Here is a 17,372-nt window from a genome sequence, read left to right as displayed (position 1 = left end):
TAGTATTATTCTTGGTACTAACGGATGTGTTATTCTATTTTGAAGATCATGCCTCCAATAGAGTCCACTGAAGCGCGTATGCAACGCCTGATCAATGAAGGAATTGCTGCTGCTATGGCAGCAAATGCTAATGTTAACGCCAATGTGAACAACAATGTGGGATGCTCCCACAAAACTTTTATGGCTGGTCGACCCCAAGAATTCAGTGGTACGGAAGGACCAATAGGGCTTACTCGTTGGTTCGAGAAAATCGAATCTATTTTCAGGGTCAGTCGGGTCCGTGAAGAGGACAAAGTTAGTTTCGCTAGTTGCACTCTCAAGGATAGTGCCTTGACATGGTGGAACAATCTGGTTAGTAGTTTGGGAAGCGATGTAGCTTATGGTTTAGCCTGGAATGATTTTAAGGAAAGATTGATCACCCGCTATAGACCTCGGGGTGAGCTTAAGAAGCTAGAGGTTGAGCTCAAGAATTTGAAAATGCATGGCACCGAGTTAGATGCCTATGAACGAAGGTTTTTCGAGTTAACTTTGCTGTGTCCTAGGGTTTATGCGGATGAGGACCGCAAAATTGAGGCTTACATTGATGGTTTGTCCGAGAAGATTGAACACGGGGTTGAGTCCAGTGAACCCCAGACTATTGAGGCAGCTATGTCTATGGCCCACAAACTTAATGACAAGGTGTTGAGAAGAAGCAAGACTACAGTTGTTGAAAGCAGTGAGGAGGTTGTCAAGAAGGCTGATAATGGGAAACGAAAGTGGGATAACAACCGCAATCAAAACCAAAATCAGCAGAAGAAACAGGATACCTCAGGTGCTAACAACAGAAATCAGCGTGTGTGTCCTCGTTGCTATAAAGTTCATGATGGTTACTGCACAGTTACTTGTAAGAGGTGCTCTAAGCAAGGGCACATTGCTAAAGATTGTACAGTGCTTTTGCCGGGGTCTGCTACTCCCGCGACTGGTGGTAATAATAATAATGTTGGTAATAGAGGTGGTAACGGTAACGGTAATGGGAAATCGAATAATGGAGGTAATCCAAGGGTTTGTTATGAGTGTGGGAAGCCGGGGCATTTCCAAGATGCTTGTCCCAACAAGAAGACTGCAGAGACTGCACGCGGCCGAGCGTTCAACATTAATGCTAAGGATGCGGAGGAAGATCCTAAGCTTGTTACTGGTACGTTCTCAGTCAACGATTTATCAGTTTATGTGTTATTTGATTCAGGGGCTGATTTAAGTTTCGTGTCGAGTAAATTAAGTCCGAGAATCAAAACGCCGTTAACTCTCTTAGACAATACTTATGTTGTTGAAGTAGCTAATGGTAAGGAACTTACTGCTAAGACTGTACATCGTAAGTGTAACATTAATCTGGGTGGTAGGGATTTCGAGATAGATTTGATACCGATTGAACTTGGTAGTTTTGATATTGTTATTGGTATGGATTGGTTGTCCGCGAACCGTGCCGAGATCGTCTGTTATGATAAGGCTATTCGTATTACTAATGTGATTGGAGAGCCACTGATGGTCTTTGGAGATAAGAAATGCACACAGTTAAACCTTATTAGTTGTATGAAAGTTCGTAAACATCTCTGCAAAGGCTGTCATGATATCCTTGCTCATGTTGTTGATCCTAGTAAGGAAGTAAAGAACGTTGATGACGTTCATATTGTTAGGGATTTTTCCCGAGGTGTTTCCCGATGACTTACCTGGCCTTCCGCCGCAACGCGCGGTAGAATTCCAAATTGATCTTGTTCCCGGCGCTGCTCCTGTAGCACGTGCTCCTTATCGTCTTGCGCCTTCTGAACTTCAAGAATTGTCAAGTCAACTCCGTGAGTTGTTAGACAAGGGTTTTATTCGTCCTAGTTCGTCCCCTTGGGGAGCTCCTGTTCTGTTTGTTATGAAGAAGGATGGTTCTTTTCGTTTATGCATTGATTATCGTGAACTGAATAAGCTCACTGTTAAAAATCGTTATCCTCTTTCGAGAATTGATGATCTGTTCGATCAGCTTCAGGGTTCTTCTGTTTATTCAAAAATTGATCTTCGTTCTGGCTATCATCAGTTGCGTGTTAAAGAATCTGATGTTTCAAAAACTGCTTTTCGCACCCGTTACGGTCACTTTGAATTTCTTGTTATGCCGTTCGGATTGACAAATGCACCTGCTGTGTTCATGGACCTCATGAACCGTGTGTGTAGACCCTATCTGGACAAGTTCGTCATTGTTTTCATCGACGACATCCTTATCTATTCTAAGAGTGATGAAGAGCACGAAGAACACTTGAGGTTAGTGCTTGATTTGTTAAAGAAAGAAGAGTTGTACGCTAAGTTCTCTAAGTGTGCTTTTTGGTTAAGAGAAGTTCAGTTCCTTGGTCACATTGTTAGCAAACAAGGAATACAAGTTGATCTTGCTAAAATTGAGGCGATTGAAAAGTGGGAAACCCCGAAAACTCCTACTCAAATTCGTCAGTTCTTAGGATTGGCAGGTTACTATCGAAGGTTCATCCAGGATTTCTCTCGTATAGCGAAACCTCTGATTGTTTTAACGCATAAAGGGAAAAAGTATGAGTGGAAGGATGAACAGGAGAATGCTTTTCAGATTTTGAAGAAGAAACTGACTACCGCTCCGATATTGTCTCTACCGGAGGGTAATGATGATTTTGTTGTTTATTGTGACGCTTCGCGTCAAGGCTTTGGTTGTGTTTTGATGCAACGAAAGAAAGTTATTGCGTACGCATCACGTCAGTTGAAGATTCACGAGCAGAACTATACAACTCATGATTTAGAGTTGTGGGCCGTTGTTTTTGCACTTAAGATTTGGAGACATTATTTGTATGGGGTCAAGAGTACTGTGTACACAGATCACAAAAGTCTTCAACATATCCTCGATCAGAAACAGTTGAACATGAGACAACGAAGATGGATTGAGACGTTGAATGATTACGATTGTGACCTTTTGTATCACCCGGGTAAGGCCAATGTTGTGGCTGATGCATTGAGTCGTAAGGAAAGGACTGAACCTCGCAGGGTTAGGGCCTTGAATATGACAGTTAGATCAAACCTCGCAAGGCAGATTCTTGAGGCACAACAAGAAGCCTTAAAGGAAGAGAATTTTGTGAAAGAGAACGTAAGAGGTATGGCTAAGAAATTTGAGATTCGAGCAGATGGTACTAGGTACTTTGTAGGACGTCTTTGGGTTCCGAAGTTTGGTGAACTGCGACAACTTGTTTTGGATGAGGCTCATAAGTCTAGGTACTCTATTCATCCTGGTTCAGGAAAGATGTATCATGATCTTAAGGAGCTGTATTGGTGGCCAAATTTGAAAGGTGATGTGGCTACGTATGTGGCTAAGTGTTTGACCTGTTCTAAGGTCAAAGCTGAACATCAAAAACCGTCCGGATTGTTGGTACAACCAGAAATTCCCGAGTGGAAGTGGGAAGGTATCACTATGGATTTTATCACTAAGTTACCAAGAGTTTCGGGTGGTTATGATGCGATTTGGGTGATTGTAGATCGACTCACTAAGTCGGCTCACTTTTTGCCGATTAGGGAAACCGATTCGATGGAGAAACTCACCCGTTTGTATTTGAAAGAGATTGTTTCGAGGCATGGTGTTCCCGTTTCTATAATTTCCGACAGAGATAGTCGATTTGTATCGAGATTTTGGCAATCGTTGCAAGAAGCCTTGGGCACTAGATTGGATATGAGCACCGCTTATCATCCTCAAACGGATGGTCAAGGTGAGAGGACCATTCAGACATTAGAAGATATGTTGCGAGCTTGTGTGATTGATTTTGGAAATGGGTGGGATAAGTATTTGCCGTTAGCTGAGTTTTCTTATAACAACAGTTATCACGCAAGTATTAAAGCCGCACCGTTTGAAGCTTTGTACGGTAGGAAATGTAGATCTCCTATTTGTTGGAATGAGGTTGGGGATGCTCAACTTACAGGTCCAGAGATTATTCACGAGACTACTGAGAAGATTGTTCAAATTAAAGAAAGGTTGAGAACTGCTAGAAGTCGGCAAAAGAGTTATGCCGACAAAGGAAGGAAAGATGTTGAATTTCAAGTTGGTGATCGTGTTATGTTAAAAGTTTCGCCTTGGAAGGGTGTTATTCGTTTTGGTAAAAGAGGGAAGTTAAGTCCTCGTTTCGTGGGACCGTTTGAGATCATTGAAAGAGTTGGACCGGTGGCTTATCGTTTGAGGTTGCCACAAGAACTCAGTGCTGTTCACGATGTTTTCCATATTTCGAACTTAAAGAAGTGTTTGGCTGAATTTGATCAGACTATTCCTTTGGAGGAACTTCAAGTTGACAAGCAATTGCATTTTATTGAGGAGCCAGTTGAGATCATGGACCGAGAGGTTAAGACTCTTAAACAGAGCAGAATTCCTATTGTTCGGGTCCGATGGAACGCTAGACGCGGTCCCGAGTTCACTTGGGAGCGAGAAGACCAAATGAAGCAGAAGTATCCGCATTTGTTCTCAGATTCCGAGTCAACCCCTGCGCCTGCTTAAATTTCGGGACGAAATTTCCGTAACGGGGAGGTACTGTCACGACCCTACTTTTTCCGTTATCTTTTTTCGTTAATTATTTAACGACCGTTAACTGTTAGTGTGCCACGTCATTTCTATGACCTATATTATTATTTTTGTAATAATATATATATAATAATTATTATGTGTTATGTGAATATATGTATTCAAATTTTAATTTATACGTTTCTACGTTTCGCGGATTTCCATCCGGCGAATCTTTTCGGTTTTTAAACCAACGGTCAAGCTTTCGGGATTTTTAAATCCTAAATATCTTAAATATGATATTTTAAGGTCATATTATTAATAGGTGTATTTATATTTATTTTTCGTCGCGCGTTCGTTATCTTTCCGGATTTTTAATCGCGTAAGCGTGTTTTCGCGTTTCGGGATTCGTTCGGACTTTCGGGCCATCAAGAATTGCACGTTTTTCAATGTTGGACAAGTTGGCCCACTAAGGGGCCCACCCCCTACCCAATTCGGCCGAATACTCCCAAGGGGAGGGAGTATTGGCTCCTTGTTTTCCCATTTTTGCAATTTCATTCTATTTTCATCAAAAACCTAAATTTTATCTTTTTCTCTCCTCTCCTCCCTCTTGTACCGTCACCACCACCACCATACATCACCATCTTCACCACTTTTTATTGCTTGGATCATCAATTGGCTTGCATAATCGGATTCCTCTCGTCTTTCTCTACGCGATTACATTCTTTGATTCTCGATTTGGGTATAAACCCTAACCCTAGAACTTTTCATATTTATTTATATTTCTGTATTTTGAGTTTATATTATTGGTATGATGTATATTAGTTGTTGTAATGTTGTTTGGATGCGTAGAATTACTCGTTTGCATATGTTTTCGGTTTGTAAATTTTGGACAGCAGTTTGATTCGTATATTCTGACTTTGTAACTGATATGAATGTTAAAATAAAGTACATAAATGAGTTCCTCTCATCAAGACATTAATTTTAGACTCCGGATTCATGTCGTTTCGATTCCCGGAGCCCTAGATATGCTTAATTTGGTTTTTGTTAAAGATTGAAAGGTGTTCTTGGCATGAACAAGGTTGGGTCCGACTTTGTGACCATCCTTGGTGTCTTTAGGGTGTGTTATTTGGTTAGGACTGATGGTGGGACGAATTTTTATGTTCGGGTCACCTAAATCCGAGCCACGGTTCACCCGTTGTGCCCGAATTACTGTTTTGAGTAAATTGATTTCCCAAATGTTGTCATGGCTGATATCCACGACCTAGGGACTGTTCTTGGAGTGTTCTTGAGTTCATAATTGTGTCGGGTGGTTTGAGAAGGTGAAGTTGCATATGTGGCTTGCCCGAAACCGACACCCGGGGCTCAAGATACGACCCGACGAACTTTTAAACTTAAAACTTATGGTTCATGATTAAACTTATGTTAAAATTAATGGATTTCATTATTAATCAATTACTTATGATAAAAGAAGTAATTATTATTATTTAAAACTTGTGATATAAATATTTATTATATCATTTAATTATTAATTATAATTTAATTAACATTTTAATTAAACTTATGATTAGTAATACTTTTATTATTAAAGGAAAATACTTATGATAAGTATTAAAATTTGTTTTTGAGAAATTATTAAAAGACTTATAATAAATATTAAATAATTATTTAGTTATTATAAGACTTAATTATTATTTAATTATGAATTAATTATTAAATACTTATGATTTAATAATTTTAATTAGAAACTTATGATATGATTAATAATTCATTATTAATTAATAATACTTATGATATGATTTAAAATTTATTATAAATTAATAATATTTATATTATGATTAATATTTAATTAATTAATTAAATACTTATGTTATGCTAATTATAACATTTCAACTTATATTAACTTTAATAATTCATTTTATTTAATTAAACTTATGTTAAGACATTATTATACACTTTTGACTTTAAATAACATTATAACCTATGTTATTATTATAACTTACACTCTTAAAATTAATGTTGACTATGTTTGACCAAGGTTGACTTTTGAGTTGACTTTCGGTTGACTTTGACTTTCAGTTGACTTCTGTTGACTTTCTAAATAAGGAAACTTTCCTAACTTCAAAACTTTCTAAAAATAGAACTTTCTAAATTTGGAAACTTTCCAAAAATAGAAACTTTCCAAAAATAGAAACTTTCCGAAAATAGAAACTTTCCAAAAATGGAAACCTGCTAAAAATAGAAACTTTCTAAAAATAGAAAGTGTGTGTCCTTATGCTGTTCCAATCAAACCGATGCTTGCTGAGTAATGTTCTATGCCTACTTGCAACATGTACAATAGCTATCATACTAAGACTTGGCCTAAGTTAGTTATTTATTTCGACCTGCTTTAATTATAGGTCGGCGTTGTGATCTTTCTTGATCACATTACTTTACTTGCTGTTCGCTTGTTTGTGAGATTTCTTCAGTTGCTATTTAAGGTGAGTTATAGTCCCGTTTTTACATACTTTTCAAAGTATATTTTTGGGATGTGATTACATGCAGATTTTTATTTACGTTTAGACACAAGTAACAGTTAAATTTAATTATTCATTGTGAGTTGGACAAAAATATTCCCTAGTCTGGTAACTGTAATCATTGGTTTCTACCGGTGAACGCGAATCCTACGGATAGATCTATCGGGTTTGACAACCCCATTTCGAGCTAGTCGCGCTAGCAATTTATAATCGGAATGTTTAGTACTTCGTAATTTGTTGTAGATACACTGTCCAAGTGTATATTTTTATTGTGTTTGGCAAGGGTAAATAAAGGGTTAAGTGGTTACCAGGTGGCTCATTGATAATGGAATAATGTTTAATGTTTTCTAACATTTTTAAATCTTGTGGTCTAAAGTTTACTTATTTATTTAAACCTATAATTCACTCAACCTTTGTGTTGACAGTTTACTTGCATGTTTTCACAGGTACTTGAGTTATTTGATGCTTCCGCTGTCGTTAGAAGAGTCTGCATGCATTTGGGCAGATTTTATGAAACTATTTATGAAACTTAAGTTTGCATTCTATTTTGGATAATTTAAATTGTGGGTTTGTTGGCAATGTTTTGTGTCAACTTTTGGTTCATTACTATGGTTGGTTGATTTTAAACTACTTAGTTGGGTTTGTTTCCTTTTTGGGCAACATTTTGAAATAAAAGAATGCAACTTTATTTATTTAATTCATTTAAGTCCGATCAAGCTATGGGACCAACTGACGGATCCGTTAAGTGTTTTGACGGGGTCGTCACAATATATATATATATATATTTATATATATATATATATATATATATATATATATATATATATATAATATGAGTGTAGCTATATATTATATAGTTATAGTTATAGTTATAGTTAAAAAAAAAAAAAAAAACTCTAGCGCCTATATTAGTTCTAATATGCCTGAAAAAGAGTCCTACTCAATTACACTAATTCTACTCCTCCACAGGCTCCTATCAGAAGTCATGTCCTCCGTCAGTAGAAGCTCTTTCAGGTCAAGCTTCAATCTATCCTCCAACCTACGTATGGGTCTACCCCTTCTCCTTACGCCCCCAACAACGAGGGTCTCGACTCTCCTAATCGGGGCTAAAAGTGGGCACCTCATAACATGCCCAAACCATCTAAGTCTTCCTTCCCTCAGCTTGTTGGTTATGTTCCCAACTTCCAAGTTCTCCCTAAAAACTCCATTTGGTATCATATCAAGCATGGTCTTGCCACACGTCCACCTAAGCATCCTCATTTCTGCCACCTCCATCCTCCTCTCTTGGGCTTTCGTCATTGGCCAACACTCTGATCCATACAGCATGGCTGGTCTGATTGCCACCTTGTAGAATTTCCCTTTCAATTTGAGGGGTATCTTCTTGTCGCACAACACCCCTTTCGCTGCCCTCCACTTCAACCATCCTGCCCGTATACGATGCGCCATGTCCTCATCTATCCTTCCCGATTTGTGAAGCATCGAGCCTAAATATCTAAAGGACTCTCGTGGAGGTAAAGTCTGATCCCCAATTCGAACATCCACTATATCCTCTTGTTCCTCTTCGCTCGTCTTGAAATCGCATCTAAGGTACTCCGATTAAAGTCTGCTAATCCGTAGGCCATTTGATTCTAGAGCGATCCTCCATTGCTCTAGCCTTCTGTTAAGCTCATCCTGGGAATCCGAAACTAATACAATATCGTCGGCGAATATTAGGCACCATGGGATGTCATCTTGAATCCTTTGAGTTAGTTCGTCTAGGATCAAAGCGAAAAGATATGGGCTAAGGGCCGATCCCTGATGTAAGCCTACCTCTACCGGGAAAAACTCTGTGTTTCCTACCGTCGTACGTACACGAGTCTTCGCCCTCGTACATATCTCTAATCGTTCTTATATATATACTTGGGACACCCCTAACATTAAGAGTCTTCCAAATCAGCTCGCGCGGGACACAGTCATAAGCCTTTTCCAAGTCTAAGAATGCCATGTGTAGGTTCTTTTGTTTTTCCCTATATTTCTCCATAAGGCTTCTAACGATGTGAATCGCCTCCATGGACGAGCATCCTGGCATGAAGCCGAATTGGTTCTCTGAAACCTTTATCTCGCGTCGAAGCCTCGTCTCAATCAATCTCTCCCAAAGCTTCATAGTATAACTAAGTAACTTAATGCCTCTGTAATTACTACATATTTGCGCACCTCCCTTGTTCTTGTAAATGAGAATAACCTCACTGAGTCTCCATTCCATAGGCATCTTTGCACTTCTAAACGTCGTGTTGAAAAGGTTTGTCAACCATCTAACCCCATCGTCTCATAGGCACCTCCACGCCTCGATCGGGATTTGGTCTGGTCCTACTGCTTTGTTTCTCCCCATCTTTCGTAGGGCCATTCTAACTTACTCGTGGTTAATGCTCGTGCAGAAACAGTTGTTTTGATATTCACGAACCTCGTCGTGGAGTTCCCCGTTCCGCTCAGGTCTATCCCTACCGAAAAGGGATGAAAAATACTCTTCCCATCTTTTCCTAATGAGGTCTTCTCTCACTATACTTTGACCTGCTTCATCCTTGATATATTTAACGTTAACTAAGTCCCTGCCTCTTCGCTCCCTAGCTTTAGCTATTCTATATATGTCATTGGCTCCCTCCTTGGAGTCTAGTTTCCTATATAAATCTTCATAAGCTTTGTCTTTTGCAATTGCTACGGCCTTCTTTGCTTCTCTTTTAGCTTCTTTATATCTTTCTTCTACCCTAGTCCTCTCTGCAGGCGTTCCTTCTTCAAAAGTAATGAGCTCCCTAAACCTCGTCTGCTTTAACACGACTTTCGTTTGGACATCATCACTAAGCCACCACGATTCTGTACTACTCTTGTGGGCTCTCGATGTCCCTAATGTCACCCCTAAAGCTTCTTTTGCCACCTCTCTGATAGTAGATGCCATGCGGTTCCATATCTGGTCTACGTCAGTATGAGCTACGTTATCCCCTTCTACACTCAATCTATCAGCAACAGTCGCTCTAAAAGTCTCCGCCTTTGCACCATGTAGGTTCTTCCAAAGGATTCTATGTTGCACAACCCTGGCCCTCCTGCCAACTCTTCCCCGGGTGACTAGGTCCATGACCAACAATATATGCTTGGAGGAGCACGTCAAGGCTGGAAGGACCTTACAGTCCTTACATGTCCTGAGTTCCCCTTTACGAAGGAGCAAAAAGTCAATCTGGGTGCTACGACCCCCGCTATAAAAAGTGGCTAACTGAGCATCCCTCTTCTTGAAGAAAGAGTTTGCTACAACCAACTCGTGGGCAATGGAAAACTCAAGAATTGAGCGCCCTTCTTCATTTCTAGGACCAAACCCAAAGCCCCTATGGGCTCCCTCGTAACCTTCTGCCTCCGCTCCTATGTGTCCATTCAGATCACCACCTATAATCAGTCGATGGTCAGCCGGGAACCCCCTCACTACCTCATCTAACAAATCCCAAAAACTCTTCTTTTCCGCATCACTTAAACCCGTATGAGGTGCGTATGTGCTAATGACCGTAAAAGTCTCCTCCTTAATAATTAGACTAACCGACATAATCCTAAACCTACCCATGTCAACGACGTTATCCTTATGTGGTTTTCCCAAAAAGATACCTACCCCGTTCCGTGCTATCCTAGAACCCGAGTACCACAACCTATAGTCCTTAACATCAACCGCCCCTTCACCCTTCCATCTAGTCTCTTGAACACACCCTATGTCCACCTTACTCTTAAGAAAGGTATCAACGAGCTCAATCCTCTTGCCCGTCGAGGTTCCTATATTCCAACTACCCACTCTAATCCTACCAAAGGTGGCTACCCTACTACCTCTTCTAACCCTTCTAGGCCTACCCACCCCTAAAGTAGGAGGACATGACCTCAAGTAACCATAAGTATGTGTAGGGTCTATATTAACCTATATACTCCAAAACTAGCTAAAAAATGAACATGTTAAAATTAAAATATTTAAAACTGAAAATGAAATGAATGTAAATAGATGAAAAAGCCCTTTAGGTAATTTTATATAGAAGTGGACAGTAACTTTAGTAGTTTTAGTAATTTTATGTGCTCAAAAGATATAATATATGTTAATATATGAATAAGTGAAATAAAAAAATGAATAAGAGATAAGATATATATATATATATATATATATATATATATATATATATATATATATATATATATATATATATATATATATATATAAGCAAATAACAGGCAGCAGACAGAAGCAGTTAACCAAAACAAATAAAGGGAGTGGTAAGAGGTAACCGGCCGGAAAGTTATTTTCCTGTAGCAGCCGGCGGCAATTGACGTGAAACGGTGAGGCCGGCGAGAACAAAAGTGGTTGTTTCTTGTGAGGAAAAACGTTCCTTAGCCCGATCCGTAGAAGGTGGTATCCCACTTGCCGGAAAATGGCTGAGAAAACCCAATTTATTCGCCGGAAAACGCACCTCTGACGGATTATTCCTGGTGGCGCGTGGGAGCTCCGACGACGGCAAGACTATGCTGGGTAGGTTCGTAAGCTAATTTCCAGTTGAATGGAAGTGGTGGTGTCTTCTAATTTTCGGGTAAATGCTTGTTATTTACAGTCAAAATTTGTTGGTGGTTGTAGGATTTTTAGAACGTTGGGAGAAAGACACAGTAGGAGAGAGAAAAAAACATGTATTGAGCCTCTATATGTATGTATATATATATATATATATATATATATATATATATATATATATATATATATATATATATATAATATTTTGATAAAATACTTTAAGAAACTTCACCCAAAATTTTATTCGGCCATATCTTCCCGCTCGCCACAAGTTAATTTTTTCTGACACCACCGTTCAACTTGAAATAATTTTACTAACACGCCGCAACTAACTACCAAGGTTGAAGAACTCGAATCTCGGGGAGATCCCGTTTTGACATTTTCTAGGAGATATCAGCATCTCGAAAAAATATCGGGGAGATCTCGGACGTTAACTTGTGTTGACTTTTTAGTTTTTTTTAATATAAATATATATAATTATATAATTATATAAATATATGTATATTTATATACATTTTTACGAGTTTTTACGAGAAAATCTGAGAAATGAGCTAGAAATTACGAAGAAATTCTGAGAAATGACGAGAAAATCCCAGAAATTACGAGAAAATTCGAAAAATGAGCGAGAAAATCCGAGAAATCTTGGCATTGACCGAGATTTTACACGTTGACCGAGAAATCTCAACGAGAAGGAAAAATATTCTCGGCTAACTTTTCAAACTGAGATCTCGCCGAGAAATTCAGAGATTTACAACATTGTTAACTACACGCAAAACGAACGCTTCTTAAAAAAATGCTAAATCTTTCGGTCTATCTCTTATATATATACATACACGTACAATAAACAATCCAAACTAACCACATCATACCGATGGTTCTGTTTCCTTTTTTACGCGATTTTTCTGCCATAAAAAACGCGCAATACATTAGGTATACTAGGTACTAAGCACGTGTGTCCAAAAATTTTCGTAGCAACGCGTTTTAAACTCTGTAAATACATAACGCTACGTCATTATGAATTTGCAGCCTGAAAAGTCACGCCGCATCGCGCATGCCGGTATTTTCTAGTTTGATCACATTTTCCATGACTTCCATATATAGATAATTCTGTGTTGAAAATGATAAATCTCGTGCTAGTTCATATGTTTTATAAATATACCTTTAGATGAAACATGTATCATTATTTTTCTCATATCACGACGAGATATAAAGATTTATAAAAGTGCAATTCTAAGCATTTCATTAATAATTACAAAAACTGTTTTTTTAATACCTATTTGGCCATATCCAACCGTTACAGTTCTCGCCTACCTCTCACGATACTTTCATGCCATCATTCATGTATAACCATTTTCGGTCTAACAACTGTCATATAGATTCTGTTTTGTCACAATTCCTGAAATGAGTGACATAAAGAGTGAAATGTCCCGTTCATATTGATTATAAACGTTTCATATTAATTGATTTCGTTGCGAGGTTTTGACCTCTATATGAGACGTTTTTCAAAGACTGCATTCGTTTTTAAAAACAAACCATAACCTTTATTTTATCGACAAGGTTAAAAGGACACCACCTAGATTATCCAGAAATGATAATCTAAAAATATCACACTTACACACTACCAATACATATTGGTTTACAATATTAATATGTTACAATAAAATAAATCTCGAATGCAGTTTTAAACAATATTATACAAACATGCTGACACCAAATCTTGTCCATATTTTAGCATGCAACAGCGAAAGCTCTTAATAATCACCTGAGAATAAACATGCTTTAAACGTCAACAAAAATGTTGGTGAATTATAGGTTTAACCTATATATTTATCAAATCGTAATAATAGACCACAAGATTTCATATTTCAATATACATCCCATACATAGAGGTAAAAATCATTCATATGGTGAACACCTGGTAACCGACATTAACAAGATGCATATAGAATATTCCCATCATTCCGGGACACCCATCGGACATGATAATTTCGAAGTACTAAAGCATTTCAAATTCCAGAATGGGACTTGTTGGGCCCGATAGATCTATCTTTAGGATTCGCGTCAATTTGGGGGTCTGTTCCCAAATTCTTAGGCTACCAAGCTAAAATGGGGCATATTCGGCTTCGATCATTCACCCATATAATGTAGTTTCATTTACTTGTGTCTATTTCGTAAAACATTTATAAAATTGCATGTATTCTCATCCCAAAATATTAGATTTTAAAAGTGGGACTATAACTCACTTTCACATATTTTTACTTCGTCGGGAAGTAAGACTTGGCCACTGGTTGATTCACGAACCTATAACAAATATGTACATATATATCAAAGTATGTTCAAAATATATTTACAACATTTTTAATATGTTTTAATGTTTTAAGTTTATTAAGTCAGCTGTCCTCGTTAGTAACCTACAACTAGTTGTCCACAGTTAGATGTACGGAAAATAAATCGATATATATTATCTTGAATCAATCCACGACCCAGTGTATACACGTCTCAGGCTAGATCACAACTCAAAGTATATATATTTTTGGAATCAACCTCAACCCTGTATAGCTAACTCAAACATTACTGCATATAGAGTGTCTATGGTTGTTCCAAATAATATATATACATGGGTCGATATGATATGTCAAAACATTTGCATACGTGTCTATGGTATACCAAGATTACATAATATATTAGAATACATGTATAATACAATATGAGTTAGCTAGGATATGATTAATATAGATTTGTTACCAATTTTCACGTAGTTACAACAAGCAAAAATATCCAATCTTGTTTTACCCGTAACTTCTGCGTTTTAAATCCGTTTTGAGTGATTCAAGTTGCTATGGTTTCATATTGAACTTAAGTTTATGAATCTAAACAGAAAAAGTATAAGTTTATAGTCGGAAATACAGGTTACAAGTTGTTCTTGTAAAGGTAGTCATTTCAGTCGAAAGAACGACGTCTAGATAACCATTTTGAAAAACATACTTCCACTTTGAGTTTAACCATGATTTTTGGATATAGTTTCATGTTCATAAGAAAAATCATTTTCCCAGAAAAAAAACTTTTAAATCAAAGTTTATCATAGTTTTTAATTAACTAACCCAAAACAGCCTGCGGTGTTACTATGACGGCGTATATCCGGTTTTACGGTGTTTTTCGTGTTTTCGGGTTTTAAATCATTAAGTTAGCATATCATATAGATATAGAACATGTGTTTAGTTGATTTTAAAATTCAAGTTAGAAGGATTAACTTTTGTTTGCGAACAAGTTTAGAATTAACTAAACTATGTTCTAGTGATTACAAGTTTAAACCTTCGAATAAGGTAGTTTTATATATATATATGAATCGAATGATGTTATGAACATCATTACTACCTCAGGTTTTGTGGATAAACCTACTAGAAATGAGAAAAATAGATCTAGATTCAAAGGATCCTTGGATGGCTTGAAAGTTCTTGAAGTAGAATCATGACACGAAAACAAGTTCAAGTAAGATTTCCACTCGAAATAAGATTGTTAAAGTTATAGAAATTGAATCAAATTTTGAATATGAGTATTACCTTATATTAGAAAGATATCTTACTGTAAATAAAAAAGATTTCTTGAGGTTGGATGATCACTCAAAGTGGATTTGCAAGATTGAAAGTAAGCTAGCAAACTTGGAAGTGTTGTTGGTGTGTTCTTGAGTAGTTGTTTTATAACTTGGTTTATGTATGGATTTATGAACTAGATTGAGCTAGATTTTGATGAAGATGATGAAGAACACTTATAACAATGGAAGAACACTTGAGAGAGAGTAGTTTGATGCATGTAAGTTGCAAAATGAAAGTGTTTGTGAGTGCCATCATTCACGTGAACTTAGTCTCCCCATATAGGCTCCATTAGTTTGTAATTTTGTGAGATATTTCATGCTAGATGTTAAATGATAGTTCCCACATGGTTAGGTGACTCACATGGGCTGCTAAGATCTGATCATTGGAGTGTATATACCAATAGTAAATATATTTAGAAGCTGTGTATTGTACGAGTACAAATACGAGTGCATACGAGTAGAATTGTTGATGAAAATGAATGAGGATGTAATCGTGAGCATTTTTGTTAAGTAGAAGTACTTTGATAAGTGTCTTTAAGTCTTTCAAAAGTGTAAGAATACATATTAAAACACTACATGTATATACATTTTAACTGAGTCGTTAAGTCATCGTTAGTCGTTACATGTAAGTGTTGTTTTGAAACCTTTAGGTTAACGATCTTGTTAAATGTTGTTAACCCATTGTTTATTATATCTAAAGAGATGTTAAATTATTACATTATCATGATATTATGATGTATTAATATATCTTAATATGATATATATACATTTAAATGTCGTTACAACGATAATCGTTACATATATGCCTCGTTTCGAAATCCTTAAGTTAGTAGTTTTGTTTTTACATATGTAGTTCATTGTTAATATACTTAATGATATGTTTACTTATCATAATATCATGTTAACTATATATATAACCATATATATGTCATTATATAGTTTTTACAAGTTTTAACGTTCGTGAATCACCGGTCAACTTGGGTGGTCAATTGTCTATATAAAACCTATTTCAATTAATCAAGTCTTAACAAGTTTGATTGCTTAACATGTTGGAAACACTTAATCATGTAAATATCAAATTCATTTAATATATATAAACATGGAAAAGTTCGGGTCACTACAAAGAGTTCGTCAGATGGTGGTCCCACCAGAAAGCGAGCAAGAAGATCGTCTGAATTGGCATCAGAGGATTCGGGCTCAAGTGGCGTTCCTTCTAGAGCCTACAATTTTTTAGGAGAATGTGTGTAAATGGGTGCATCTTTGCACCCTACTGTTGCCCAGAATATTATCGCACATAGGGTGTTTGTTGCGGTGCACAGGATGTTTGTAACAGACTAAAATCTGGGCTAGTTGTAAGTTGTCTATTTTGCCCTTAAGGTTTGTGCTTAGTCTTTGGTGCTTTTATTTTAATTCTTTTATTAGTGTTTTATTATAATTGTGTTGTGACCAGTTTGTGACAAGGGTCCCAGAACAGGTTTGTTTATTTTAATTGGACCTCGTTTGGGTTACCTAATTTTGTGCGAAAGATATCAGATAACTGGTAAATACCCGTGTGTGATGGGGTATTGTGTTTTAACACAAATAAAAGCTAGTGACCAGCTCCTTTCTCGAGGTTTCCTGAACCTTCCTATCACTCACACATTCACCTAACTTCAACTTCAGCATCTTCATCTCAACCCTAAATCATTTAATCTCGAATTGAAGCTTGATTTTGGTGTCAAAACGTTCCTCGTGTCATTGTGATTCTAACCAGGTAAGGTTTGTAAGATTTCATGATCAAATCTGTGATTAAATGGGTTTTTAAATTAGTTTTTGTTAAAATGGGGTTTTGTGTCAAATTGGTAGAAATTGATGTTGTTGTGTTTGAATGTTGTGGGTTTATGTTCCAAAAAGTTTAGTGTACGAGTTGTGTTCAGTTTTGAGGTCAAAAACGTGTCCAAAGTCGAGATTTGGTGATTTTGGGTTGAAACCCGTCACTTTGCTGCTGTTGTAGCTGATGAACTACCTTCGGCCGATGGTCATTGACCATCGACCGATGGTGAGGGTCGATCGACCGGTGGACAAGACCATCGACCGATGGTGTATGACTTCTAACCAGCGGATGTAATTTTGACCATCGACTGATTGTGGGAGACCATCGACCGATGGTGTGTTGACGATCGGCCAGTGGATGGGACCATCGACCGATGGTCTTAG

The 17,372-nt window shown here is 37.3% G+C and overlaps 1 protein-coding gene across 1 annotated transcript; it reads right to left on the bottom strand.

Annotated features, from left to right (window-relative positions):
* Positions 1-9,415: 9,415 nt before the first annotated feature.
* Positions 9,416-16,841, bottom strand: LOC139889662 (uncharacterized). The gene is made up of 3 exons (XM_071872602.1): positions 16,773-16,841; positions 16,298-16,396; positions 9,416-10,948 (listed from the first exon to the last, which is right to left on the bottom strand). The coding sequence occupies exons 1-3, from the start codon at positions 16,839-16,841 to the stop codon at positions 9,416-9,418; spliced, it is 1,701 nt and encodes a 566-aa protein (XP_071728703.1).
* Positions 16,842-17,372: the final 531 nt, after the last annotated feature.

The sequence above is a fragment of the Rutidosis leptorrhynchoides genome, chromosome 1, assembly GCF_046630445.1.
Source record: "Rutidosis leptorrhynchoides isolate AG116_Rl617_1_P2 chromosome 1, CSIRO_AGI_Rlap_v1, whole genome shotgun sequence".
NCBI lineage: Eukaryota > Viridiplantae > Streptophyta > Magnoliopsida > Asterales > Asteraceae > Rutidosis > Rutidosis leptorrhynchoides.
Note: the sequence above shows the minus strand (reverse complement) of the source record. Positions and strands in the feature narration are given on the sequence as shown.

Coding starts and splice junctions, on each gene's coding strand:
- LOC139889662 (XM_071872602.1), bottom strand. CDS start 16,841: ATGCTGAAGTTGAAGTTAGGTGAATGTGTGAGTGATAGGAAGGTTCAG. Junction 16,397..16,772: donor AAACCTCGAGAAAGGAGCTG/GTCACTAGCTTT, acceptor AAAAAATTGTAG/GCTCTAGAAGGAACGCCACT. Junction 10,949..16,297: donor CACCATCTGACGAACTCTTT/GTAGTGACCCGA, acceptor TGGAGTATATAG/GTTAATATAGACCCTACACA.